Consider the following 25,914-nt stretch of genomic DNA (forward strand, 5'->3'; position numbering starts at 1 on the left):
TCCCTGGTGGCCTAGGGGTTAATTTGATCCCAGGCCAGGGAGGTGACCCACATATGGCACAGCAGACCTCTCCTGTCTTGCCTGCTGCTCCCCTCAGCAGTGTATTTCAGTAGATCTGCCTGTTCTGCTCCCCACTCTGTCTCTGGTGAATCCTCTCAACCCCCTGGCCCCCCATCTCTGGCCTATGCCCCAGTTCTTGTATGCATAAATAAATCTTTTAAAAAATGACAGCAAAAACAATAATAATGGAAAAATAGCATAATTTATTGTTGCTTACTATGTACATGATACTGTGCTAAGCACTATAAATGCTATTATTTAATTTTGTAACAATCCTATCAAATCAGTCATCCCCATTTAATTTATGAAGAAATTGAAGTTTAAAAGTATGCCGTCCAAATTCACTGAGTTGGTGCCTGGTGAAGCTGGGATTCAAACCAATTCTTTCTTCCTACAAAAGTTGTTTTTTAAATTGGTCTCTCTGCTTATGTTCATTTATGGGCTGCCTCTGAGATCTACCAAGGACCTCTTTTTAAGGAGGCTTAAGTGAATTAAAGTAGAATGTGGGGCAATTGGAATGCTGACATTATGACCATGTGATTTGCTTAGTTTTATTTCTGATTTTCTTTTGGCGGTGCTGCTGCAAATGCGACTGATTTATTTTAGAGCCTTGGTGTACACAGAAACTTCTGGTCTTGATAGAAGAATAAAATAGCTTAAAGTATTCAGCCATCATCGTACAATAAAGTAGGAATTTATTGTACACATCCTATTCAACCACTCATTAGCAAATAAGAGTATCATCCAGACTTTTGTAAAACTTCCTGTAGGTCTCTATGCTACTCCATTCCACCGGTTCTTTCCTGCTGTTCTGACCATGTCTTAACCCCTGCTTCTGTTAGCTCTGTGTATGTGCACCTACCTTACAACTTACCAGATCATATTGAAATTCGTTATTCACAGGTCAGTCTTCACATCCGCACAGTATTTTTTTAAATTTATATATATTTTAAAAAGATTTATTTATTTATACAAGCATGGGGTGGAGGGTGAGAGAATTCACCAGAGACAGAGTGGGGAGCAGAACAGGCAGACAGACCGAGGACTCTGCTGAGGGGAGCGGTGGGCGAGGCAGGAGAGGTCTGCCACGCCATGTGGGTTTCTCCCTGGCCGGCTGGGAATCGAACCCACGCTGCAGAGGCTGCAAAAAGCTTCACAGGGCAGCGCTCAGCCCGCTGCGCCACCAGGGAGGCCCCTACACTATTTGTTTTTGTTTTAAGTAGACTCTTGCTAAAGAGGGAAGCAAGTGGCCCACATATCTGGTGTCCCTCCATTCTGGAATTGCAATCAGAGTAATTTTAGGTAGTTCTCTGCTGATCATTTTATAGCTCAAAAGATTTCAGTGACAAATCATTGCCTATTGGATAAAGTCCATGTTTCTTAGCTGTCTGTCAGAGTCCCCTGCAGTCCTGTCCTAACTGAACTGTAGTCTTCATGTACACTGTGACTAATTAAACTGGGGTACTGGCTGTTCCACTTTTTTATGTTTCTGTATTTTTGCTGGTATTCTTTTTTTTCATGTTTTACTTATTTTTAGATTAATTTTTTTTAATATTTATCATTTTTTACTTTTTTTAGACAATATTTGCTTCCCCGCACCCCCTCAGATTGAGTCCCCATAGAATTTCCTTCCCCAGGGCACCCGTGCACCATCACCTCAGTCCCCTGTGCTCCTCCCTCCCTCCTCCTCCCCTGCAGTATTTTGCTGGTATTTTCTATGAGACTTTGAGCATGGACTCCTACTCATCCTTCAGCTGTCCAGTAGAAGCGCTGGTTCCTCCATGAAGCTTTCGGGGATCTCCCTGCCCACTCCAATGTCCAAAAGAAGTTTTCCCATGTGAACGCGCAATAACATTATTTTTGTTCTTTTTTTTTTTTGAAGATTTTTATTTATTTATACAAGCACTGGGTACAGTCAGAAGCGCGGGAGGGTGAGAGAATTCGCCAGAGCGGGGAGCAGAGCAGGCAGAAGGACCGAAGTACACTGCTGAGGGGAGCAGCGGGCGGCAGGAGAGGTCTGCGCGCCATGCGGGACCCTCCTCCGATGGCCGGGGAGCAGCCAGGGATCGATCGAACCGATGCTGCAGAGGCCGCAGGCAGCCCCGCAACCCAGCGCTCAACCGCTGCGCAACCGGGGAGGCCCTATTTTTGTTCATTATTGAGAGCAAGGTTCTTGCCTTTTTTCTCTGCTGTTTTGCATTGAACATATATATTAAATTGAATATAAATTAACTTTTTGACTTCAAGGAAGCTGATCTTGTTAAAAATTCTTCCTCTGCATCATTATACAAGTAACTACATTCAATCCAGAAGCTACATAGGTTTTAAAATATTTAAACCTGGAATTTCATTTTAGGAAAGAACTGTTTAAGATTTCTATTTATTTTCAATATATTTATCACTCTTCACATTGATCTCTCTCTAGGGCACGGTCTTTAATCTTGAGCCAGAGGAGGAATACCCTGGAATCACAGCGGAAGACAGCAATGACATTTATATCCTGCCCAGTGACAACTCTGGACAAATCAGTCCCCCAGAGTCTCCGACTGTGACCACTTCTTGGCAGTCAGAGAGCTTACCTGTTTCACTGTCAGCCAGTCAGAGTTGGCACACAGAGAGCCTGCCAGTGTCCCTCGGTCCTGAGTCCTGGCAGCAGATCGCCATGGATCCTGAAGAAGTCAAGAGCTTAGATAGTAATGGGGCTGGAGAGAAGAGTGAGAACAACTCTTCCAATTCTGACATTGTGCATGTGGAGAAAGAAGAGATACCTGAAGGCATGGAAGAGGCTGCTGCGGCTTCTATGGTCTTGTCAACCAGGGAGCTGCAAGAAGCATTCCCTGACGCACCAGCTTCCTTGCTTCCACATATCACTGCCACATCCTTGCTGGAGACAAGGGACCCCGACACAGAAATTATTGCAGTTGAGAAAGTGAGCCCTCCCACATCTTTGTTCATAGAAATTGATGAAGAAGAGGTGAAAGCAGCAACAACTGAGCCTGTTGAACTGGAGGAGGTAGTGATCCCTGCCCTGGAGCCCATGAAAAAGCTGCTGCGTGAAGAGGGGGTAACTACAAGGAAAAAGAGTGTGATGGAAGGGCCCGCCCCTGCTGGCGAAGAGAAGGCTGTGCCCTTTGCTGAGGGCAAGTCTGTTCTGCTGTTTGGAGGGGCTGCTGCTGTGGCCCTCCTGGCTATGGCAGTTGGAGTAGCACTGGCTCTGAGAAAGAAGTAGATTGTCCGGGAGAGGAGGAAGACAACAAGATGTAAGGTTTTAGTTGTATTGACTGAATTTGAACCGCCAGCAGCTCATTGGACATTGGTGCAACTCTGGGATAATTGGGGGCTTCTGTTCAACACAGCAGATCCCCATTCTAGGGCTTGAGGTAGAGGGTGTTTGTCTGATTCTAAGTTCCAAGGGCCTTGACTCATGCTAGATTCAGAATCTTAGGAGCAAAGTACTCCCTCTAGAACAGGGTTTCTCAACGTTGGCATTAATGACATCTTGACAATTCTTTGTTGTAGGAGACTGGCCTGTGTTGTAGGGTGTTTAGCAACAGCCCTGGCCTCACCCTCTTAATACCAGTAGCACCCTTCCCCCAGTTGTGACAATGAGAAATGTCTCCCGACCTTGCCAAATGTCCCCGAGGGTAAAGTTATTCCCGGTTGAGATCCACTTTAGTGGGAGGGTCAGTTTGGAAGGATCTGGGATGGAAACTCCCGGAGGGCTTAGCTGGGCATGCCCCGGCTGCTGATCGTTCCTGCCCTGCCTTTGGAATTTCATCTTTATTGATGAATCTGCTGTTTTGTAGCCTCCTTTTGGGCTCTTCTTTTCTTCCCACCTTCCTAGTCCTGTAGTGTGAGGGTGCTCTCCCTTTCTGTCACAGCTGCCTCTCAGGTACTGCACTCCCTCTTCACCCCCAGGTTCCTTCGGACACCCCATGGGAGGGTGCTTGCTCTGCGCCCATTAAGCCCCTGACACTTCCTACAGCTCCCCTTGTAAAGATGCTGCCTTTAGTAATCTTAAAAAGTGTAAGAGACCTAGGGCTCCCTGCCGTTGAGTGCAAAGGCCAAGTAACCGGCTAGAGAGATTTCTCTTTCAGAAACAGGCAGATGGCCTAGGGGACCTAGGTCCAGCCTTTTGTTGTGGCCACCCAGCTGCCCATATGATTACCTGTTGGCAGCACCTGTTGCTGGACGGCCACCGTCTCTAACCAGGGCTTGTATGTTAACCCGGTACCTGGCGTCAGTCTTCTTACTCCATTAAGAAGTCAACCAGCTCCTGCGGTCTCTTGCCATGTGGTGAGGATTTGCATACTAGGGCTCACAGACCAACTGAATCATAAATCTTAATGAATATAGAAAAGCTCCTTAAATATCACTGAAATAAAAAAAAAATAGGAAAAGTTAAACTTGAATTTCTCAAAACTACCCTCAAGATTCTAGTTTGGCTTTCAGAGTTCAAGAATGGAGGCTTCTGCACTGAACTCTTCACAGTCCAAATGCCAGAGTGATAAACCAAAAACGATCTAATCAGTATGTGCTAGTTGAGAATCAGCAGCGTTTTCTTTCCTGTGGTTGATCCCACCCCTGTAGGGGAACGGGGCTGTGTCTGTTCATGGCTGAGGATCAGCGTCACTGCAGGACACATGCTCGACACAAGTCATCTCAGATTTCTCTTAGTCTATGTAACATTACTTTTTAGATCCTGAAATTTGTAATAAAATTACATTACCTACCTGGGTCACCAAAACATGATGTTTTAAATGTGCTTTCTTTTTGAAATTTATTTTTTTAAAGTAACCCCCCCCCCCCAAAAGCAATCAGTTTAAAAGTTGGTCGAGAAAAGACCTGAAGTGTGTTTGTGGGTTTAGCATTATCGTGCAGTCTGTCTTCATGTCCAGAGTTCTAGAGTCCCGCCGAGGAAGCAATGTTTTGAAGGGTTTTGGTGCAACTTGATTAATACAACGAGAGGGTTTTTTTCCTCCTTGGGCTGGATTTTATTCATGATACTGGATTTTATTCTGTATTTGAACTGCTACATTTATGTTTGCATAGGGTAAGAGCAAACCGGTGAGTTAAGTTTTAATTTTTCCCCCTTTCATAATAAAATATTTTCCTTTCGGTGTTCACACTTTTACACTCACAATCTTCAAATCCATTGACTATATACATTTTAAGTATGAACAGAAATCAGGTTCATTTCTGAGCTGCTAAAAGGAGGTCTGTGGTGTAGGATAGTTGGGTCTGTGTTCTCCAGAAAAGGAGAGAGGACGCGTGAGGTGCTGCCGCTTCAGTGCTGCTTTATTTTCCCACCTGTTGAACGCTAATCTGAAGTGATTTGGCCAGTTGCAGTTTGCTGGGTAATGGTAAATAGCTCTCAACCACCGGCTTTCTCTAGAATGAACTGTTACTAGTTTCTGAGTAATAGTGTCCTGTCTCTTCACTTCCTTATCCTCTGCCTCTGGCAGTGGAAGAAAACAGCCCTATTAATGACTGCTTCTTACAGCAGCTCTTATTTTCTGCTATTATATTTTCTAAATCTCTCTCAACCCACCCCCATGTTTTGGTGGGGGCTGGAAGTAGGAAGCCATTCTTTCTTGCTCCCTTAGATACTTATACAGAACATCTACATTTAAGGTAAGGGAGGATTCGAAATAAATCCCACTTGTTTTTGGAATTCAAATGCAGGATTGAGACTGTCGCCTTGTTATTGCTCATTCTCTGAAGAAAAGTGTTTGCTAGGAAGTCTTCTGGAACTCTTAACTGTTTTCTGGAACATAATGCTTTCTGATCACTTGGCAAAAAACCAGTGAAGGTTTTATGAGAAAAACAATTAAAGAATGCCAATGTATTCTCTCTGTATTACAATGGAACCATTGTGGGCCCACAAAAATCAGTCAATATCTAGTGTGCCTTAGGGGGACTCTCCTGATGATTACCGCTCTCCAGAAAGCTTTGTAGATAAAAACAACTGTTACCATCTGTAAGGGCAGGACTGGGCCACTGAGCAGGTTTTCTGATCCAGCAGACCGGGGTAAAGGAGGAGAGAGTCCTGGAGCCCTCAGTGGCTTTTCAGGCTTTTATTGGGATTTACCGGGTACATGGCAGATAGGGGTGCTGGGGGGCCGGGAGGCTAGCAGGCCTCCCAACTCCCAGCAAATTTTCACTCTATCTGGGCTCTCTGGCCTTCTCTCTCTCTCTCTCTCTCTCTCTCTCTCTCTCTCGGCTTCTGTTCTGCTTCTTTCTCGGCTTCTTGTTCTGCTTCTCCTGGCATCCCCATGATGCCGCCCTTAAAAGCCCAGTCTTAGCCCAGGTGAATCCCATCTACCTATGCCCACACCCCACTCCAGGTGCCCGCCATCAGGCATGCATTCAGGACCGCAGATTCGTCATCCATCCTGATGGCGGGAGGGCAGAAAAGCCTGATACTTTTACCTTACCCTACAGTCCACCCCCTCAGGGTTTTCTGCCAGACAGTCTAAACATCATGTACATTTCTCGGCAATAGAACACTGCAGCCATGGCCCACAAAAGCAAATGAAATATATAACAATACAACAGAACACAAATAAGTCCAGGCAGGACACCAACCTAGTGCAAAAGACAATTACTGGCACCAGCAGATGAGCCACCAAATCTGCTGCCGAAGGCACTGCTCATACGAGGGAGGGGATCTACTGTCACACACCAGGAGCCGTCAGGCTTCCTGGCCTTCTCTGGCTGTGGTCTCGGCTACAAGCCACACACCGCATCCACCCCCAGGATGCACTAGCTCTGGGACTGGCGCTTCTATTCTACTGTTGGGGGTAATTGCCAACCCTCAGGGTTTCTGTCTGCGGTCGCTCCAACACTCGGCCTTCACAGCCACCCATGCCACACACAGACCCCTGCACTCAGGCCAACCCACAGCACACGCACATGGGTCGGGATCCAAACTTTACATGCGGCCTCTCTTGGGTCCCCTCTTCGGCTTGGGCTCCACCCCAAGCCACGTTCCCCACCCATCCCCCAAGGACGGGTTCCTCACATCCTCACCCTCACTCGACAACGAGCAGGGCGTCACCCACAGGCGATTTTACGAGACTCACTGGCCTTCCTCAGCTTAATTAGTCCTTAACAGCCACTCAGGGCTTCCCAAACTTAGCATCAGCACCAGCTTTTGCCTTCTCAGTGCGCTTTTCTCCTCCGCCTGGCTGCTGGGCATACACAGGCTACTTTTGGCCATCAAGGCCCACTGGCCACCCCCAGATTCCCATCTCCTGGGGTGTACAAACAATAGCATCCTCCCCCAGGGTCCCAAAAACTTAACTTGCCAAAGTTCCTCCTCCTTCTGGCGGGATTGTCAGTCCATGTCCATCAGTCTAGGTCCATCAGGCCTCTCCCTGCATCAGCACTGGCGAGCTCTGAACCGGGTTCCTCTCTTCCCCGACGATTCTTGCTGCCTCGGGGGTCGTTGGCTGGTCCTCCCGGGCGTCTCCTCCACGCGAGTTCTCGTCCCGCAGCTCCCGGACCTTGTCTGTCTCCTGTGCCGCCATGACGCCTCCAGCGTCGTCACAGGCACACACAGTCTGTTACTCCTCAGTCCCTCCAGGTCTTCAGAGGGCTCCATACCCGTCTGCATGGATCATCCTGCCGACTTACGCCAATTGTAAGGGCAGGACTGGGCCACTGAGCAGGTTTTCTGATCCTGCAGACCGGGGTAAAAGAGGAGAGAGTCCTGGAGCCCTCAGTGGCTTTTCAGGCTTTTATTGGGATTTACAGGTAGGGGTGCTGGGGGGCCGGGAGGCTGGCAGGCCTCCCAACCCCCAGCAAGTCTTCACTCTATCTGGGCTCTCCGGCCTTCTCTCTCTCGGCTTCTGTTCTGCTCTGCTTCTTTCTCAGCTTCTCATTCTGCTTCTGCTGGTGTCCCCATGACGCCGCCCTTACAAGCCCAGTCTCAGCCCAGGTGAATCCCATCTACCTAGGCCCACACCCTCCTCCAGGTGCCCGCCATCAGGCATGCATTCAGGGCCGCAAGGATCCATCATCTATCCTGATGGCGGGAGGGCGGAAAAGCCTGATACTTTTACCTCACCCTACACCATCAGCTTCACATGTTCGCCACCCGAGGGCATCCTCGGGGTCCCCTCTCACCTGTTTCAGTCCCTTCTCTTAAATCAAGTGCAGCCACTACCTAGATTTGTCCCGAGCAGGATAAGCAGTGAATCCAGGGGCATGTTTTGAAGCACAGCAGCCATTAACTTCCCATAGAAATCATTCCCTCAGCCTTTGTGCTAACTTCCTCCGACAATGTAGAAAGACATGCCCGCTCCCTGCCTTCTCCCCTGCGGGCACAATATGTGGACAAATGTCATGCTCATAGAATTTTAACATTGAGATATTTCGTAGTATTAAAAGGTATTATAGGCAAGAAGTTCTTTCTCATTCTTTTTACTCAGACTTTTAATAAATTTGTAGTAATTTTCATCAAGAGGACCTGTAGGTTTTCTGGTTACTTAAGAAAAACAGCTTCTACTTTTTGAAGAGAAATAGCTTCTACCTTTTGAACTAATTCCTCACACGCTCTCACTTCAAGTATTAGCAACACAACTGATGACAGAAAAATGTTTCCTCTTCTCAAGAGGACCAAGCTCTGCTGTTAGCTTCCCGCTAAGCTGCTCATCACTGAGGAGGCCCCTCTGTGTGGGTTGTTAGGATGCATCTTTTTTCCATGAGAGAATATAATTTTCCCTAAAGTGTGAGTAATAGCAACTTTAGCAAATGTTGAGTATTTACAATACGCCAGAGATTGTTCTCATGCCCTGACATACTGTTTCACCTTCAGAGTTCTGGTAGCTTCACACTCCTCTTATTCACATTTTATAGACCACAGCAACCTAACCAGAGTTCAAAAACTTTTCTAATGTGTTCTAGCATATGAGAGACAAGGCAGTGGTTTGAATTTTTGATTCCAAGTCTGGGGCTTTTATCTGTTTTTATCACTTTTCTGGTCCCACAGAGCAGCAGCGACAGGCTCTCTGCAAGCTGTGAGGTGAGCCCCGCGCCCTGAAGAGGGGAGCCTTCTTCTCCCTCGCGCACAGCCTAACTCGCGAGCATGTTCTATTACAGGTGCATAAGAGTGACATGAGGGCCAGGATGGTTCCCAACTTGTAATTGTACTGGACAGTTTTCTCTTCAAATACTGAATGAGACGTGTCATGGTTAAATACACAGTTATCACTGGAGTAGCTCTTGCATTCCCTTCTTAATGTTAAATATGTCTGCAAGTGCACAAGGCTCATCTGACACAGGAGTTACTGCCAAATAGTTCGCAAGTATCACTACAACCTTTTTCTCTTCCCTTCTGCCTTGCCTGTGCCACAGCTTGAGTGTGAAGGGGGGCAAGCGATAGGCATGGCTTGCCCTCAGGCCCTCGGAGGTCACCACCTCAGCCAGGAAGACTGACCAGCATGCCTTGCTGGTAAAAAACCCCCCATTCTCACAGTGTGCTGGGGAGCACGGAATACTGGCGGCTTAAAATCCAGTCACTATTTTTCAGTTACCTTATATTCAGAGCTCCATGGAGAGTTGGAAACTGTCATGGTAATAAAATATTAGTACATTCTTCCGTACACATCACTCAACACCCCACTCCCACCTCTGCTTGCCACATTCCCCTGAATTGAAAGCATCAGGGTCTTCCCCATGTTTGTTTACAAGACAGGGGCCCTCACCAGGCGGCTGCTTCACTGTCAGCTCAGGTTGGAATTGTTCTCAGGGATAGTCGCAAGGCCTTTTCAGTCAAAAGGAGCAGCTGGCTCAAGGGGACTTGGCCCTGTTCTCACCTCTCCTAAGGGGAAATTTTATAGTGATATCACTCACCTCAGTGTGTTCTTTGCACCGAGAACAAACTGGTTATTTAGCACAAATTTTGATTTAAAGTTACTGGTTTGTTGCCTCCTTCAGGAATAAAAGGAAGCTGAAGTACAGTTTTCCCTGTTGCAGAGTCTGGAATAACTTGGATGGTTCCTAGTGATTTCTAGCAAGAGAATTGTATTATATAGGTCAGTCCTTGGCGGGCACCAAAGGAAAAGATAACATTTTTCCCGGAACTGTGATCTTCCTGCTAATGTAGTCTTCCATTTCGTTCTTCCTTCAAATTAAAAGTGCCTCTTTCTACCTAACTCATTCCTTGAACTGAGTTCAATGCGTGACTGGTTTTGATGCCCTCATCTCCTCAAAATGACTGGAATTAAGCGACAATTCTGGTAACGAGGTTAACATGTTTGGCCTAAGCAGCATGTATTTCCTTTTTCAAAGTGAAGTTCCGGCAGGCACCCTCGCTACACTGACTCATCGTGGCTTATTCTGGTGCCCCACCCCCTCCCGCCCCTCCTGTTTCTACCTTTTGGCTCATCTGCTCTTCATCAGGAGAAAGGAACAAAGCCTCCATCTATAAATTGTGCTTTCTGCTAGAAGCAATGTGTTGAGGAGAACACGCCGCAGGTTGTAATAAAATGAGATCTGAAGATAATCAGCAGACTCGTCTTTATTCACAGTAACCTTCTGCCCTCCACGCAGGTGGGACCATTTGAGATAATCTTGCAGTCCTCACAAGCACACACACACTTGGTTTCACTTCAGGTCCTGAAAACACAATCATAACATCCAAAGGACACTCTGTGCAAGTTCCTGGTCGGCGCAGCTAATGAAATTGTGGGAAAATAAGAGCAGACGTTGGTGCTTTTAGCCTTTCAGGAGTCGATGCTGGGGGAGGGGGGGCTGATCAGACCTTCAGGATACACGGAGCAGTCCCCTCGCTGAAGAGACATGCCAAGCATCTATCTTTTGGTGGTGATTTTTAGTTTTAACCAAAGCATTTCCATCACCTAGTGCAAATATTAAAACAGCAACAACAAAAACAGGATGAAACTCTCTTAATTACAAGATGGAAAATCTACCAATGTCCAGGACTAGCCTGAGTCCTTGTGGCTGGGAATGGAACATGTTTTTGATACAGTGGAATCATTTTTAGAATTGGCTTGTGGAGAAGTGATAATCCTATAAGACCGAGAGTGTATCTATCTGACTCGGTCTTGAAAAATTCACACCTACTGTATGACTTAAACAAAACAGTGAAAGATAAAGATGCCTTGAAAGAGTGAAAGTTGGTAAGAGAGAGTCTAGGATTATTGGCTGTTTTAGAGTTCTTTTCTCTCCTGTTACTTCAGAGTTGACTACCTGTATCTTAATTGCTCCTTCTGGAAGAAAACATCTCCCCCTAGTGAGAACTTGATTACACTGATTCAGAAGTGGATGTGTATGTGTCTGCAGGTGTGCTTCAACTTGTTCCCACTGTGAGAGGAATCCTTAAAAAAAAAAAAAAAAAAAATCACTCCAAAACATTCATAGAATTGCTACCGGAACATTTATTCCCAAATGTGGTCTTCACGCTGCAAGACAAGTGTCTACTTCCTTCGAGTATTTGCAGGTGTCGCAGGTATCAGACTGCGAACTCGGCCCTGGTGTGCTATGTAGTCAATGCTGAAGGGTGGAGTTACTTTTCTGACAAATTTAAACTCTTGAGCAACAGAAAAGTGTTCTTGGTAAGGAGAAAGCTTTATTTATTACTCTTGTTCATGTCCTTTCCAGAGCGTCACATTCAGGGTAACAAGGGCAGCGCTGTTGGATAAAGGGAGTGTGTCATGTGGCCCTCGCGTCTGTCACTCCCTCGCGTTGGGAATCCTAGCAGACCCCTCTCCCGGGACGGCACACCAGCGTGGCCCTCATGCTAAATGTCAGCGCTCCTGGTTCCTTTAGCACAACCGAAGTGACTCGCTTTTGTTATTCCCGATATACTATGTCACTAGGAAAGGGAACCACCTCAGCTTTTAAAAGTCTGATTGCTCTTTCATCTCTTAGGCCTAGAAATCTGTTGTTTCCAGATGCAGTTTCTTAGGCATGGATGAGCTGAGGCGGGATGGCTGGAAATGAAAGCTAGAATATTAACAGGCACTGCCGATGTAGGCGGTACCTTCTGGCATGCAGCTGAAGATGTTTAGCAAAGCCTTGATTCTTGAAAAGAGGAAAGGTATCCTGAGTTACCTGACTTCGGAACCCTTCCGTCACCTCCACACCCTTTAACCGCCTACTGTTCATCTTGACTCAACAGGAAATTAAATTCAAAAACATCAAACACAGGTTTTGAGGCCTGATTTTTCCATTATTTGAGTACAGAACTTAGTCCTGTACCTCTTAAGCTGTCTGGTTTTTAAACAGGAAGGTTACTTCTCAGTATTAAGCTGAGGGGGCCGATGAGAGGCGGTTTTCATTTGTAAGGACCGTGTACGTCTGTCCGTCCCCCAATCCTCGCCCTCCTCAAACACAATACTGCCCATGGAGAGGCCATTCCCCAAGGCTGCACTTTAATAAACAATGGAGGATTTTTTAAAAAACAAGTATCTAAGTGTGTTTTTCTTCTGCCTTACAACCTGCGCTTTTTTCTTCAACAATCTGTTTTTTTAATTTAATTTCCAAGTGGGGACCTGAAATAAGGTAAAGACACAGTACACAGGTGGACTTAGAAGATGGCACGAAAGTCATTCAAGCATGTGCATGGACATTTTCATTCAAGTATATTAATGTAGAGATTTCTAAATGGATCACCGGCTTCAAGCATCATCTTTAAGAGAGGGAGAAATAAATAGCTACTTTCTCATGCCCATCTTCAGAAATTTGCTTAAATGGCCTGGCTCCATCTCGTGGGAGGCAGCTATCTTCTGCTGTCACCATAGCAAGTTTTAACCAGTCGTGCTTTGCAGAGGCCTCCATTCAGTCCATCTCCTAGAGCAAGAAAGGAAGACAGGCAGGGTCAGTCAGTCTGATGCAAAAGGCAGGATGAAGCGTTAAGATCACTAGTGCCCCAGCCACAGAAGGGAAGTTGGGGTTTGTGCAAAAACACTCTCTGGAGCCCAGAATGACCCCTGCATCCCTGCATCCTACTTTTTGCTGCGTGAGAGCAGCTGCAAAAACATAGGCTTTCAACGTGCAAAGATCTAGATTCACACCCACTGAATCACCATGGGGCCAAGAGGCATCTTTGGGGAACCAGGGTTGGGCTTCAGCCTCCCGGTGTCTGGCGATCTGCTGCACAGACAGCAGAGGGCGCTCGTCAGGCTTCTCAGTAAGTATCAGGAGCACCAGCTGCCCGAGCAAAGCTGACGTGTAAAATCTCAAACATTCACTAATATTTTCAAGTGTACAAATGAGAGACAGCCACTTCACTTCCTGTGGGTCTGTGAAACGGAAGCACCAGACTTGGAGGACAGCCTGGCTCTTCCTGAGCTGCGTCCCGAAGAGCCATGCTGTTAATAGCCCTACCGTGGGAGGCATGCTTCCTGGGAAGGATTTTAGATAGTATTTCTGCTCCTTTTTGACCATTTCTTTTGGTCTTTCATCCATTATCCTTGGTAAACACGTTTGTTAGGAATTTACACATTTTTATGACAAGGGGAAGCTGGAAGCAGACTGAGAAGCTCATCTTGGGCCTCCTCCTTTCTTTCATGTCTATACCACATGACTGCACGTCTGTATCATCCTACAGGACACGTCTACACCATACTCTTGCCTGTGATTGCAATTTTATCACTAGAGGGAAGCCTTCCCCACCTCTCTGATAGCAGCACGTCTTAAAAATAAAACTGATGAAGCTCAGACGAGCACCAGGTGTCTACGATCACCTGCTCCTGCTCACGAAGGCAAGCCAAGCCCGAGCAGGGAGTCTGGCAGCCATCCTGGTGGCTTCCAGAGCAGGGGCAGGGCTGGACGGAGCCCACGCGGAGGGCGCTGCTGGGTCTCCAGGCCTTGCGGGGACGTGGGTGCGGTGGGGGGAGGAGCAGAGACCAGGGGCTTGACTTCACTGGTTCTTACGTTTCTGATTAAGTTCCTCACGTAGGTAAGGAGGTTCTGGTTAATAATAAAGTTCACGGTCGTGCGAAAGACATCGCGGAGCAGGGATGGCGTGTGATCGGCCACCTTCTTGGCCAGCAGCATGGTCAGCATCAGCATCATCTTCTCCTTCTCTGTGTCTTTGGGGAAAGTCTGCATGAGCTGATCCAGCACGGTGGCCAGATACTTCTTTCTCTCCTATTAGGGTGAGACAGATGCGCTTACAGATCCGCTGCCCTCTGCAAGGGAGAGCACCCCTCAGGGAGGAGGATGAAGCACACTTTCACTTCAGGGGCAAGTAGCTGTTCAACAGTTAGGGAGACTGGGCGAGAGAATGAGGAACAATCTAGCTTTGAGACACGACAAAAGGGCAGAGCGACTGCCCTGGGTGGACGCAGCTCGGTCCATGTTGGCCGAGCATCGTCACCATCAGACACCGCCAGGGCATGAAGGCTTCGTTTCTGCCACCAGCGTAACGCGGCCCGCACAGATGCTGACACAGAAGCTGCCTAACGCCGTGAACCGCTGTCACTTCAATGAAAAGCAGCAGCCTATGTCCTCCACCCCCTGCCTCCAAGGGCCTTAAAAATCAAGACTCAGTTAACCACGCGGGGCAGTCTTGGCCTACCTTACGGGTGCAGACCGGTCAAAGGAACTAGCAGATGAGGGGGGATGCACAGGATGCGACCCCCTCCACGGCAGGCACCTCACAGGCGCTAGCTAGGAGAGGACCTTCAAAAGCTCCTTGGCTCACACGCAGACGTGCTGACGTTGAGGGCGAGGCCCCGGAGCTGCTGGGGCTTGGCAGATGGGGGTTCATACAATGGGGACGGGCCTCCGTGGAGGCAGGGGGCCTGCCCTGGCTCAATCCTAGAAGCTGAGACCTTTCCAGGCAATGAGGGCACTGCATCCTCGGTGGTAGTCAAGACGGGCCCTCTCTCTCCTGTGGACATCTGTGGCATGTATTGACTAGGGGTATCCTGCTGTCTCCTCACAGAGGACATAGTGCCTCAGGCCTCGCTGTGGCCCCCAGTGCTCAGCAAATGCAGAAGCACTGGAAGTCTCTGTTTATTGATTTAACCAGAGTCAACAGCAGTGGGCCGCAGCGCCACCCTCCTCGCCACACCTGGGTAAGTGAGATCAGGTTCTCAACGGGGATTTGGATTCAACTCCCTAAACCTGAGGAAACAGTGACATATTTTTCTAAGAGTTAGATATGTATTGTTCATCTCTCAGGAGACTTTTATCGCCAAACTGTTGCTTCTGACTTAAAAGTTCACGTTTCCTTAATTCTTCTGAAAGACAACCAGCCACTCTCTGATTCTATTTCTGGTTCTTTCGTGGACAGTCATGCGCCGAGTGTCCTCACCAAGCACCGCCTGTCTGATGGGGGACAGCGGACAGACCTTGGTGATTCAACTGGCTACTGGACGCCCTACGCTTTCTCGCCAAGCCCAACGCTTTCTCGCCAAGCCCAGAAGGCACAGCGGGCGCCTCACTCACATCCTCTGACAGGTTCGGGTTCCGGAACTGGGCGGCCAGGTTGTTCACCAGCGCCGGCTGGATCCTGCTATCCAGGCTGTCTCCTATCCGGGCCAGGTTCCTGGCGATGTCCCGGATGATCTCCTCTTGGCTCTCAGAATCTGTGTGTACAGGCCAAGACAAGGCAGGGTCAACAAAGGCCCTCCTCTACCCCTTCCCTCTCCCCCCACCCTGGCAAGAGGAAGGGATTCTGCTCTGGGTCCGAGCCCGCTCTCGCTTCCACAGCGGCCCACAGTGGTCCCAGCTGTCCAGGGAAGCCAGGCAGAGAGCTGGGGCAGAGGACGGATGCGAGTGAGCAGCAGACAGGCTGGGCATGGAGGCCTCTGCCTTGAACAGTGTCAACCCTGCCTATGCCAGGGTCAGCCGTGGGACGTCCAGGCCTCTGGGCACCTGAGGGCACAGTCTGGCAGCAGCCTTGACAGCCGCCAGCTCTACACCCCACCAAATACAGGGGTCACCCCAGGCAGTTGCTAGCATAGAAGTGCTGCCGTCAGACCGAGGGAGACCCCACCTCTGCCATGGCTTGCTGATGGCGGCTCCCTCCAACGCTGCTCGTCTTTACTCTGCACTCTGACCCCTGGGGCTCTGACCCCTATGCAACCTGCCTCGCCTCTCTAGTGGAAACTTCTTCCTAACTCCTCCTCTCTGGCCTTCCCAGAGAGCTTGGCTCCTCCTCTCGCTTCTTTCGGTTTATTCAGATGCTCCTCTGACCAAGATGGACACCAGACCCCCCACCCCCACCGCCCATCACTATGTTACCTGTCAGTGCTTTGCCTCCCTCGCTGGAATGTGACTGTCCCAAAGGCTCTAATTTTGTTTGTTTGTTTTTTTAAAGATTTATTTATTTATACAAAAACCGGGGTACAGGTCAGAGGCATGGGAGGGTGAGAGAATTCACCAGAGCCAGAGCGGGGAACAGAACAGGCAGATGGACCGAAGACACTGCTGAGGGGAGCAGGGGGCGAGGCAGGAGAGGTCTGCGCACCATGTGGGTTTCTCCCTGGCTGGCCGGGAATCGAACCTGTGCTGCAGAGGCTGAGGACAGCTTCACAGCGCTGCACTCAACCCGCTGTACCACCAGGGGAGGCCCTGGCTCTGATTTTTTAATCTGTTTTACGTACCACCAAATATGCAGCACCAAAAGCCATGCAAGGGGCCTCCCTGGTGGTGCAAGGGGTTAAGACACAACCTATGAATGCTATCCACAGCCACTGCAGCACGAGTTCGATCCCCAGCCGTGAAGCTACCCATATGGCACAGCAGACCTCTCCTGCCTCGCCCCCTGCTCCCCTCAGCAGTGTATTTCAGTCAGTCTGCCTGTTCTGTTCCCCAGTCTGTCTCTAGTGAATCCTCGCACCCCCACACCTCTGGCCTGTACCCCAGCTCTTATATGGATAAATAAATAAATTTAAAAAAAAAAAAAGCCATGCAAGGCACACAACAGGTGCTTAATAATTACATGTCTGAATGAACGAACTCTGTACCTGGCTCCTAGTAGGTACTCAATAAATGTCAGCTATTGTTCACCCATTAAATCTTGTATTTTTTCTGGGCTTGCAACATCCCTCTGGCTTCTTATTCACCCAGGAGAGAAATTTCCTTTACCCACACCGTGGCCATCGCTGCGGCCCCACTCACTCATCAGGTCTCACTCTCAGGACAGACACAACTGTCACTCCTGCGTGCTCCCACGGCCACCCCGGGGCGTGAGGCCTCCATAGCGCCCATCTGGATGGTGACAATAGTGTCCTAACCCCGCCATGCCCTCCAGTCCGTCCTCCACAATACACTTAGTGCCATGTGACGATGAGACACCCAGGCCTGCTGTGGCGTGTGGAGCGTGGCCTGGAGGGCAAGATGGCTCAGGAGCTCAAGGGCAGCGCACCCAGGTGGACATCAGAGAGGCTTGCAGAGAAGTGCAGCTGCAGAGAAGGCGCCTGGGGTGGGCGCCTTCTTCAGAGAGGGTGTTTTGTTTAAGACCAGCAGAAGACACACCAGCGGGCCTGGCCGGCAGAGACCCTGCCCCTTCCGACCCGCCTAATTTAAGACAAAGCTGGAGTCCACAGGCTCGTGGGCGGGAGGTCTCCCCCGCGGCCACCAGAGGGCAGTGCAGCCTCGTCCGTCAGGAGGCTGAGGGGGCTGAGGTCAACACAGGCTAACTTGTTAGGCTGGGAGCCTGGTTCGGGTCCTCAGATTCACCTTGGCCTTTGGGGGCACTGATTTAGCCAGGGCGTACATCAGAAACATCTGGGGACTCTCTGGCTAGAATATGCTGGTCCCGGCAGCTGGATGGATCAGGGCCCAGAGCATTGAGAAGCTTCCATGGAATTCCAGCGCACACACAACTGAGAACCACTATTCGAGGCTCCAGGCTGCAGTGGCTGGTCCTCGGCACCCTCGCTGGCCTTCAGCTCAGGGTGGTCTCCAACTGTGGAGGCAGCAGCTGGGGTGACGCCTGCTGGGGGCACGGCGGGGCCCGCGCCAGGGCCAAGGCTGGCTATGCTCACTGTCCCTGGCTTAGAGCGCACTGTTTTACCTTCTCTGGCCTCAGCTTCCTCACCTGGAAGTGAGGCTCTGATGCTTCGGTGCCCCAGTCTGTCTGTAGATACACTTATGCTTCATACATGTTATGACTTGTGAGTAAGGCACAGATACAAAGAATCATCGAGAAATGGAGTGGATTTCAGCCAACTGGACACTCACGGGGCATAGAGCAAAGCACCAGGCAACAGAAACAAAGCGGTACTGAGACCTCAGAGGTGGCTGAGCACCCAGCACCCCTCTGGCACTCTGGGTCCCTAAATGTTACTGAGAGCAAAGCCCAGGTTTACGGGGAGGCGGCTGGGCCACAGGCTTACCTTGCTGCTCCTCCCCCTCGAAGTGGCTGCTGAAGTTGCCGTCTGTTTGCAGCTCGTCGTCTGGGGCTTTCAGTTCACCGAAATCACTCTGGTACCTGAGACCCTGCGGTTGCACCTTGGGCAGCTGGGGCAGCTCACAGCACAGGGTCAACAGCTCATGGTGGAAACTGGCGTTGGAGCAGTTTTGGAGGAAGCCAAACAACAGCAAGTTTGTGATGCGCTCATCACGGAGGCCTGCGCCATTGCTGACCTAGGGTGAAAGGGGCGTCAGGAGACCTGTCCAGGCAGAGCTGGCACAAGGCTCTAGGCCAGCCGGCCTGAAATGCTTTCACCAGCCAGAGAGGTGTGGGTCTTGCTGGGCACTGGGCTCCTGCAGCAGGGCTCGCAGGCAGAGGTCCATGGAGCCTGCAGCACCTGCTTCAAGCAAGGCCCTGCGGATGTCTAAGAGGAGGCCTGATTCTGCAGAGGGCATCGCCTACCATCTGCTTGACTCCTGCTGCAATGAGCTCCCTTTCAGGGTAAGAAGCTCCAAAGGCTGTTTCCAGAAAGTCAAATACCATCATGGAGGCGTCATCAATGGATCTCCGGGCTTTTGCCAAATTCCATGTGTCTTTCACCAACCTGAGCCCACCTTTACTGGTGCACACCGAACAGGGAGCTCTTTCTTGCCCAGTCTCCTTTGTGGGACCAGGAGGGGATTGTGCAGCCAGCACTTTTTCAGTAAATGTTGAAATGACAGGTAACACTGCTTTGGGCAGGTATATTTTGCCTCCCCTTGGTCCCTCTTTACCCTAAACCCACAGGGAGCCCTGAGGGTGCACCTGCTTCAGCCGGCCCAGGGGCTAGAGAACCCAACCACTCCCCACGACCACGCCCCATGACCAGGGAGCAGCTCTTGCAGCGGCACATTGGGCCCCCGGACGTGTCTGCTGTCCTGGCTGCACCTGGGGAAGGTTCTTGGCAAACAAAGGTGAGCACTTGTAGCAGGTCAGATCAAAAGAACTAATCGGAAGAACCAAAAGACCTAGGATGAAAGAGAATAATCTCGAAGGTGAGGGAGACGGAGCTTTGTCCAGATAAACTGGGGTGATAGCAGATGATGATGCAGGTAAATTTTATCTCTAGTTCCTAAGTCTTTAATATTTTTCATTAAAAAAAAAACAGAGAAAACTTTTAGGGAACAAATTGTTTTAAATTGAGCAAATGCAAAGAGTAATAAAAACAGTGTGGTAGTGTCATAAAAAATCAGGTACACAGATCATGGGACAGAACAGAACACCCAGAAATAAACTCACATATTTGGTCAATGAATTCATGAGACAGGAATCAAGAACGCACAATGGGCAAAGGACGGGCCCTTCAGTAGTGTTGGGAAAACGGACAGTCACATGCAAAGGAATGAAACAGAAGCGCGGTTCCACACCACACACAAATTCATTCAAAATGGATTAAAACTTGAATGTAAGACCCAACCATAAACTCCGAGAAGAAGATACAGGCAGGAAGCAGCCTGGCACTGGTCTTGGCAATGATTTCTTAGATTTGGCACCAAAAAGCAAAAATAAACATGAGGGGCTACATCAAAACTAAAAAACTTGTGCGAGGGGGCCTCCCCGGTGGCGCAGTGGTTGAGCGCTGGGTTGCGAAGCTGCCCGCGGCCTCTGCAGCGCCGGTTCGATCCCCGGCTGCTCCCCGGCCACTGGAGGAGGGTCCCACATGGCGCGCAGACCTCTCCTGCCACCCGCTGCTCCCCTCAGCAGTGTGCTTCGGTCCTTCTGCCTGCTCTGCTCCCCGCTCTGGCTCTGGTGAATTCTCTCACCCTCCCGCGCTACTGACTGTACCCAGTGCTTGTATAAATAAATAAATAAATCTTTAAAAAAAAAAATAAAAGAAATAATCAGCTGATGACACAAACATTAAAAAAAAAAAAAAAACTTGTGCGGAGTCAAGAAAATCATCAGTAAAATGAAAAGGTCTGCCACTGAATGAGAGAACATATTTACAAATCATGTATCTGACAAGGGGCTAATATTCAAAATACATAAAGAACTCATACAACTCAACAGCAAAAACCAACCAAGCAATCTAATTAAAAAGTGGGCAGAGGGCCTCCCCTGGTGGCACAGATGGTTGAGCGGCGCGCGGTGAAGCTGTCCACAGCCTCTGCAGTGCTGGTTCCATCCCAGCCGGCCGGTGAGGGTCCCACAGGGCGCAGCAGACCTCTCCTGTCTCGCCCGCTGCTCCCCTCAGCAGTGTACTTCGTCATTCTGCCTGTTCTGTTCCCCGCTCTGTCTCTGGTGGGGCCTCTCACCCTCCTGCGCCTCTGGCCACCCCAGTGCTTGTATAAATAAATAAATCTTTAAAAAAAAAAAAAAAAAAAAAAGAACTACCATAAGATCCAGCAATTTGACTGCGGGCTATTTATTGGAAGAAAATATCAAAAAGATATTTGCACTCCCAAATTCGTGGCCCCAACATTACTTACAGTAGCCAAGACATGAAAGCAACCTAAGTGTCCATTCATACATTGAAAATCAGACATCACACACACACACACACACACACACACACACACGTATGTAACAACATTATGAGGGCATTAAGCTCAGTAAAATAAGTCAAACAGAGAAAGACAAATAGCACATGATCTCACTATGTGGAATCTGAAGAAAAAAAAAACCAAAACAAACAAGCAAAACCCCCAAAACAAACAACTGAGCTTGCAGAGATAACAGATTGGTGTTTGCAGAGGCTGGAAGTGGGGGATGGACAGAACTAGTGAAACTGACCAACTGTATACACAACTGTATACACACAGGGACACACTGCCAGCTGTAAAACAAGTTATGAGGCACAGTGTAGAGCGATGACTACAGTTAATAACAATGCATTGCACATTTGAAAGCTGCCAAGTGAATACATCTTACAAGTTCTCATCACAAGAAGAAAAAAGTCTCATAGATCCTTTTCCGGTTCATAAGCATGATGACTGGGTGTTCACGCGGCTGTGTGAGATGTGCCTCCCTTAAACCTTGTTACAACATCGGCACATTACCCTTCTGACGTGAAAAAAAAAGTCTCATAACAGTCAGGTGATGGTATAAATGGAATTTACCGTGTAGTGATTGCTTTGCAATATTTACAAACATCAAACATTATGCAACTAACGTGATGTTAGATGGCAATTACACCTCAATAAAAGAAATAGAATGCACAAAAAAGGTGCTTATATAGTGCTATTCATCCCTTCTCCAAAATTATGTCTAAAAAAGGAATTATTTGGGCCTCCCTGGTGGCACAAGGGGTTAAGACACAACCTATGAAGCTGTCCGCAGCCACTGCAGCACGAGTTCGATCCCCGGCCAGGGAGCTGCCCCCCAGGGTGCAGCAGACCTCTCCTGTCTCCCCGCTGTTCCCCTTAGCAGTGTGTTTCAGTCATTCTGCCTGTTCTGCTCCCCACTCTGTCTCTCTGGTGGGTCCTCTCACCCCCCACACCTCTGGCCTGTACCCCAGTTCTTGTATGCATAAATAAATCTTAAAAAAAGGGGGGGTCTTCCTGGTGGCGCAAGGGGTTAAGCACCACACTATGAAGCAATCTGCAGCCTCTGCAGCACGAGTTCGATCCCCAGCCAGCCAGGGAGAAACCCACATGGCGAGGCAGACCTCTCCTGTCTCTCCAGCTGCTCCCCTCAGCAGTGTATTTCAGTCACTCTGCCTATTCTGTTCCCCACTCTGTCTCTGGTGAATCCTCTCACCCCCTGCAGCTCTGGTCTGTGCCCCAGCTCTTGTATGCATAAATAAATAAATCTTTAAAAAAAAAAAAGGAAAAATTTCATGTAAAACCTCTATTACATTCAATCCTTACGAGTCCTATACCGTGAGGCCGGGAGGCACAAGGCAGCTTAAAGAACATGTTCAAGGAGATGTCCTGGTTGGGAGAGAAGGAACAAGGACTGGGGCAGAGTTGTGGGTTCAATTATGTCCCCCAAAAGAAAAGCTCAGGTGCTAATCCTGCGAACGTGACCTTGTCTGGAAGCAGGTCTTCGCAGATGTGACCAAGTCAAGATGACGCCATAGTGGGTGCGGGCAAGCCCTAAGTCAAGGACAGGTGTTTCACGAGGAGAGAGGGGAGTTTTTCCACTGAGACAAAAGCTCATGAAGACAAATGGCTGACGCGGGAGCTAAGTGTTTACAAGTCCAGAAGCACCAAGATGGCAGAAGTCTCCAGAAGCCGGGGAGGCACCAGACAGAGCAGCCCTGCTCACACCCCGATTTCAGACTTCCAGTCCGGCACATGAGGGGCTAATTCTGATGTCCTAAGTCACCCGCTTGTGGTATCTGGCCCTGCCCTCCCTGGAAGCTGGCTAATAGTGCAGCCTCTGCCTGCTGACTTCCTTCTGACCCAGAGGCTGGTAAACATGGTGTCCAAAGTCTGGATCCAGGGCCGTGCCACCAGCTACCCCAGATCAGGTTTCAAATACAGGGCCAGTGACCTTTGTCTTTCTCACAAAAATTCAGGACAAGGAGGGAAAGGAAGGGACAGGTCTGGAAGCCACAAGTGGGTAACCCACAAAGTCAATGTTCAGGGCCAGGTGGTAGGAAAGCAATGTGGAGAGACCCCCATTTTGATGGGCAAATCAAGAACCCCAAGAACTGGCTGGACTGCTCCAGGAGAAAGGAAGTTGCTCAGAGGCTGAGCAAATCCAATTCGAAGGACAAACAGCTTGATAAGCCAGCGTGGAGCTATGACGTTGCCGGGCCTTCTAAAAAGGAAGTAGAAGTTGAAATGGATGGTTCGAAGATGGAGAGCTGACAGTATTAATCCTGTTATTTATCCTGATAGGGGGAACTCCGTTAAGAGAAACAATCTGGACTGAGGAGATCTTGCTGGACAGAGTATAAAAGTTATTGAAAGGAGGCAAAAATAACTCTCAGGCTATAAAATCAGTGGCAATGCAGAGAAAAAGATGGAAAACTAGTCAGTGTATCTGACAAGTTGGAATGATCCTGTTGCCCAAACAAACTTTCAAAGTCAATATTCTTTTTACTTTCTTTCTGAATTAAAAAAAAAAAAAAAACAACAATCCAAAGAAGAAAAGCTACAATATGAACCATGCCATCCACATAGTGTAAGAACACAAATCCTGGGGCTCCCTGGTGCCGCAAGGGGTTAAGCACTGCACTATGAAGCTGTCTGCAGCCCCTGCAGCACGAGTTCGATCCCCAGCCGGCCAGGGAGCTACCCACATGGCACAGCAGACCTCTCCTGAACTCGCCCGCTGCTCCCCTCAGCAGTGTATTTCAGTCAGTCTGCCTGTTCTGTTCCCCACTCTGTCTCTGGTGAACGAATCCTCTCACCCCCCACACACCTCTGGCCTGTACCCCAGTTCTTGTATGCATAAATAAATAAATCAATCTTTTAAGAAAAAAAAGAACCCAAACTCCAAGACACTGCTGAGTGAGACGAGTTGACCAAGATAGACACCAAGGCTGGGTCTCAGAGGCATTGCAAGTGGTCAGATTCATGGCCAGATTCACAGCTAGAAAGTGCAGCGGGCAGGGACTGTGGGGGACGGGGTTATCAGAGGTGAGAGCTGCAGCTGGGCAGTCTGGAGCCCCAGAAGGGACAAGAACATGAAAGCACTTGATGTTACTGCATCATAAGCTTTAAAAGGTTGAATTGTTCGCGCTATGCTACGTCTGTGTGACCACAATTTAAAAAACACTAGGGAAAAAAGTCAAAGGAAAACATAAAAAAATTGTCTGTAATAGGATGAAAATTCTGCTGCGGGGGAAGGCCAAACCCTAATTCCTGTGAACCTCAGCCCTCACTGTGAACCCCAATGGGTGACTTCTGGGTCTCAGTTCTCTTATCTTGAAGGAGAAAAAAAAAAGAAAACACTGCAAGCGATTGTATCCACGTTTCCTACTGAAGGGACGACCTGGGAGAAAGCCCTTCAGGGCATCTACGCGCACGCTGGGACAGGTGGCAGCAAGGACTTTGGCTTGTGACTTGGAGACATCACAAAAACATAAAGAAGAGGCAACAGTTCCAGCTGGAAGGAATAAGGGGCAGGTTATCATGGCACCAAACAAGAGTGCTTTGGACACAAGAGTAGGCCTTTCTCAGGACAAGGGGAGCCCCGAAATCTCTTCCATTCAAGCCACTGGCATCTCTCCTGATGCACAATGTCTTGAGCCCTCCAGCTGCCCAGCTGAGCCACATGATACCCTCCGTCGGGAGCTTCTGCAGTTGCACACACAGAACCTTCTGGACGAGGCCCTGCTGTGTGCTCAGGCTTCAGAGACCTTGGGCCCCTGAGCCTGCTAATGACTACATCACGAGGCTGTGGCGGACACCTCCCAGAATGGCTGGAGAAAAGGGTGGGGACACAGAAGAGCCCCCGGGGCTGGGCACCACGAGGAAGTTCCAGAACTTGGCAGAGGAGGGGACGAGAAGGACTGCAGTACGTAGATGGGATGAAAAGCTTTCGATGGGCTGTGCCATGACCTTCTCGTCCATGCTGTTCAAAGGCAAGTTTAGTCCAGGCACAATTTAGGTGCCCGAGGACCTCAGGGTGACCTCTCCCAGATGCTACAGAAGGTCTTCCAGCTAGACCTCAGGCCCCGGCTAGGAGGGAAGAGGATGGGGAACCGAGAGTTTTGTTTTCTTTTTTACTATGAATGTGAGGCTCCTCCTGCTGCTGTAAAGTGGGGGCCAGGCCAGCCACCTTTGCTCCCTCCCCCAGCACAACGTGCACAGGCTGCATCTGACCTGAGAATCCATGGCCCAGGCCGCAGCGCGGGGCTCCGATGGCTTCGGGCTTGCAGGCGTCCCAAGTCAGCAGCCTAGAAGAGGACACAGACACAAGGGTGGGTGGCTGTGTCCTGCAGGGCCACCCCCATGGGGCCCCTTAGGAGAAAAACAAGGACCACTGTCCGGGGCCCTTGCTCAAGAGGCTCCAGTCCTGTCGCATCTACCTGGTCAACAGTGTGTACCTGGCCTCTCCCTCACCTGGCCACATCTGGGAGCCAGAACTGGGCTGACTACAGTTTTCCTTGTTCCGGAGTCCGGCCACTCCCCAGGGCCAACCCTCCCAGTCTGACCTCAATGTCTGCTGCACCATGTGAGTCTGCTCCCTGGCCAGGGATTGAACTCGTGCTGCATTGGCTACTGATATGATTATGCATACAAAAGCTGGGGTGTAGGCCAGAGGTGCAAGGGGTGAGAGGATTCATCAGAGACAGAGTGGGGAGCAGACAGGTGGATCTACTGAAATACACTGCTGAGGGGAGCAGCGGGCAAGACAAGAGAGGTCTGCTGCACCATGTGTGTTACCTCCCTGGCTGGGGATCGAACTCATGCTGCAGTGGCTGTGGATAGATAGTGTTGCGTCTTAACCCTGTGCACAAGCAGGGAGGCCCCCTCTGCTCTTTTTATTGCCCTGTGACTTACCCTCCCCTCCCCTCTGAAGCCCCAGATTCTTATCCCATTCCTTGGCTCAGAATGGCATGGATATCTTACTTTACC

The 25,914-nt window shown here is 49.3% G+C and overlaps 2 protein-coding genes and 1 non-coding gene across 8 annotated transcripts in view; 2 read left to right on the forward strand and 1 right to left on the reverse strand.

The window, feature by feature from the left end:
* The window catches only part of BCL2L13 (BCL2 like 13), a 64,940-nt gene extending 54,367 nt beyond the window's left edge, over positions 1-10,573 (forward strand). For 5 of the 6 annotated variants that reach the window (XM_037514628.2, XM_054696581.1, XM_037514629.2 and 2 more), the window contains one exon: positions 2,486-10,573. In XM_037514628.2, coding sequence (XP_037370525.1) covers positions 2,486-3,289 — 804 coding nt within the window. In that variant the 3' untranslated portion in view covers positions 3,290-10,573. The remainder of the gene's footprint in view (positions 1-2,485) is intronic. The other variant, XM_054696583.1, reaches the window with a different exon arrangement.
* BID (BH3 interacting domain death agonist) lies at positions 10,574-25,509 on the reverse strand. The gene is made up of 5 exons (XM_037514632.2): positions 25,159-25,509; positions 18,384-18,633; positions 15,487-15,626; positions 13,966-14,181; positions 10,574-12,879 (listed from the first exon to the last, which is right to left on the reverse strand). Exons 1-5 carry the CDS (start codon positions 25,168-25,170, stop codon positions 12,868-12,870), a joined length of 630 nt encoding a protein of 209 aa, XP_037370529.1. The 5' UTR covers positions 25,171-25,509; the 3' UTR covers positions 10,574-12,867.
* LOC119248518 (small nucleolar RNA U13) lies at positions 21,345-21,448 on the forward strand. Its single transcript, XR_005125949.1, has one exon. It is a non-coding gene; the product is annotated as a small nucleolar RNA U13 (small nucleolar RNA).
* Positions 25,510-25,914: the final 405 nt, after the last annotated feature.

Source organism: Talpa occidentalis, unplaced genomic scaffold (assembly GCF_014898055.3).
Source record: "Talpa occidentalis isolate TD23 unplaced genomic scaffold, MPIMG_talOcc4v2.1 talOcc4.16, whole genome shotgun sequence".
NCBI lineage: Eukaryota > Metazoa > Chordata > Mammalia > Eulipotyphla > Talpidae > Talpa > Talpa occidentalis.

Excerpts from the sequence above, each read along its gene's own strand:
- BID (XM_037514632.2), bottom strand. Across the intron at positions 15,627-18,383 it reads CGAGGGGGAGGAGCAGCAAG|ATTCTGAGAGCCAAGAGGAG; the intron begins GTAAGCCTGTGG and ends CTGTACACACAG. Across the intron at positions 14,182-15,486 it reads ACCCGAACCTGTCAGAGGAT|GAGAGAAAGAAGTATCTGGC; the intron begins GTGAGTGAGGCG and ends TCACCCTAATAG.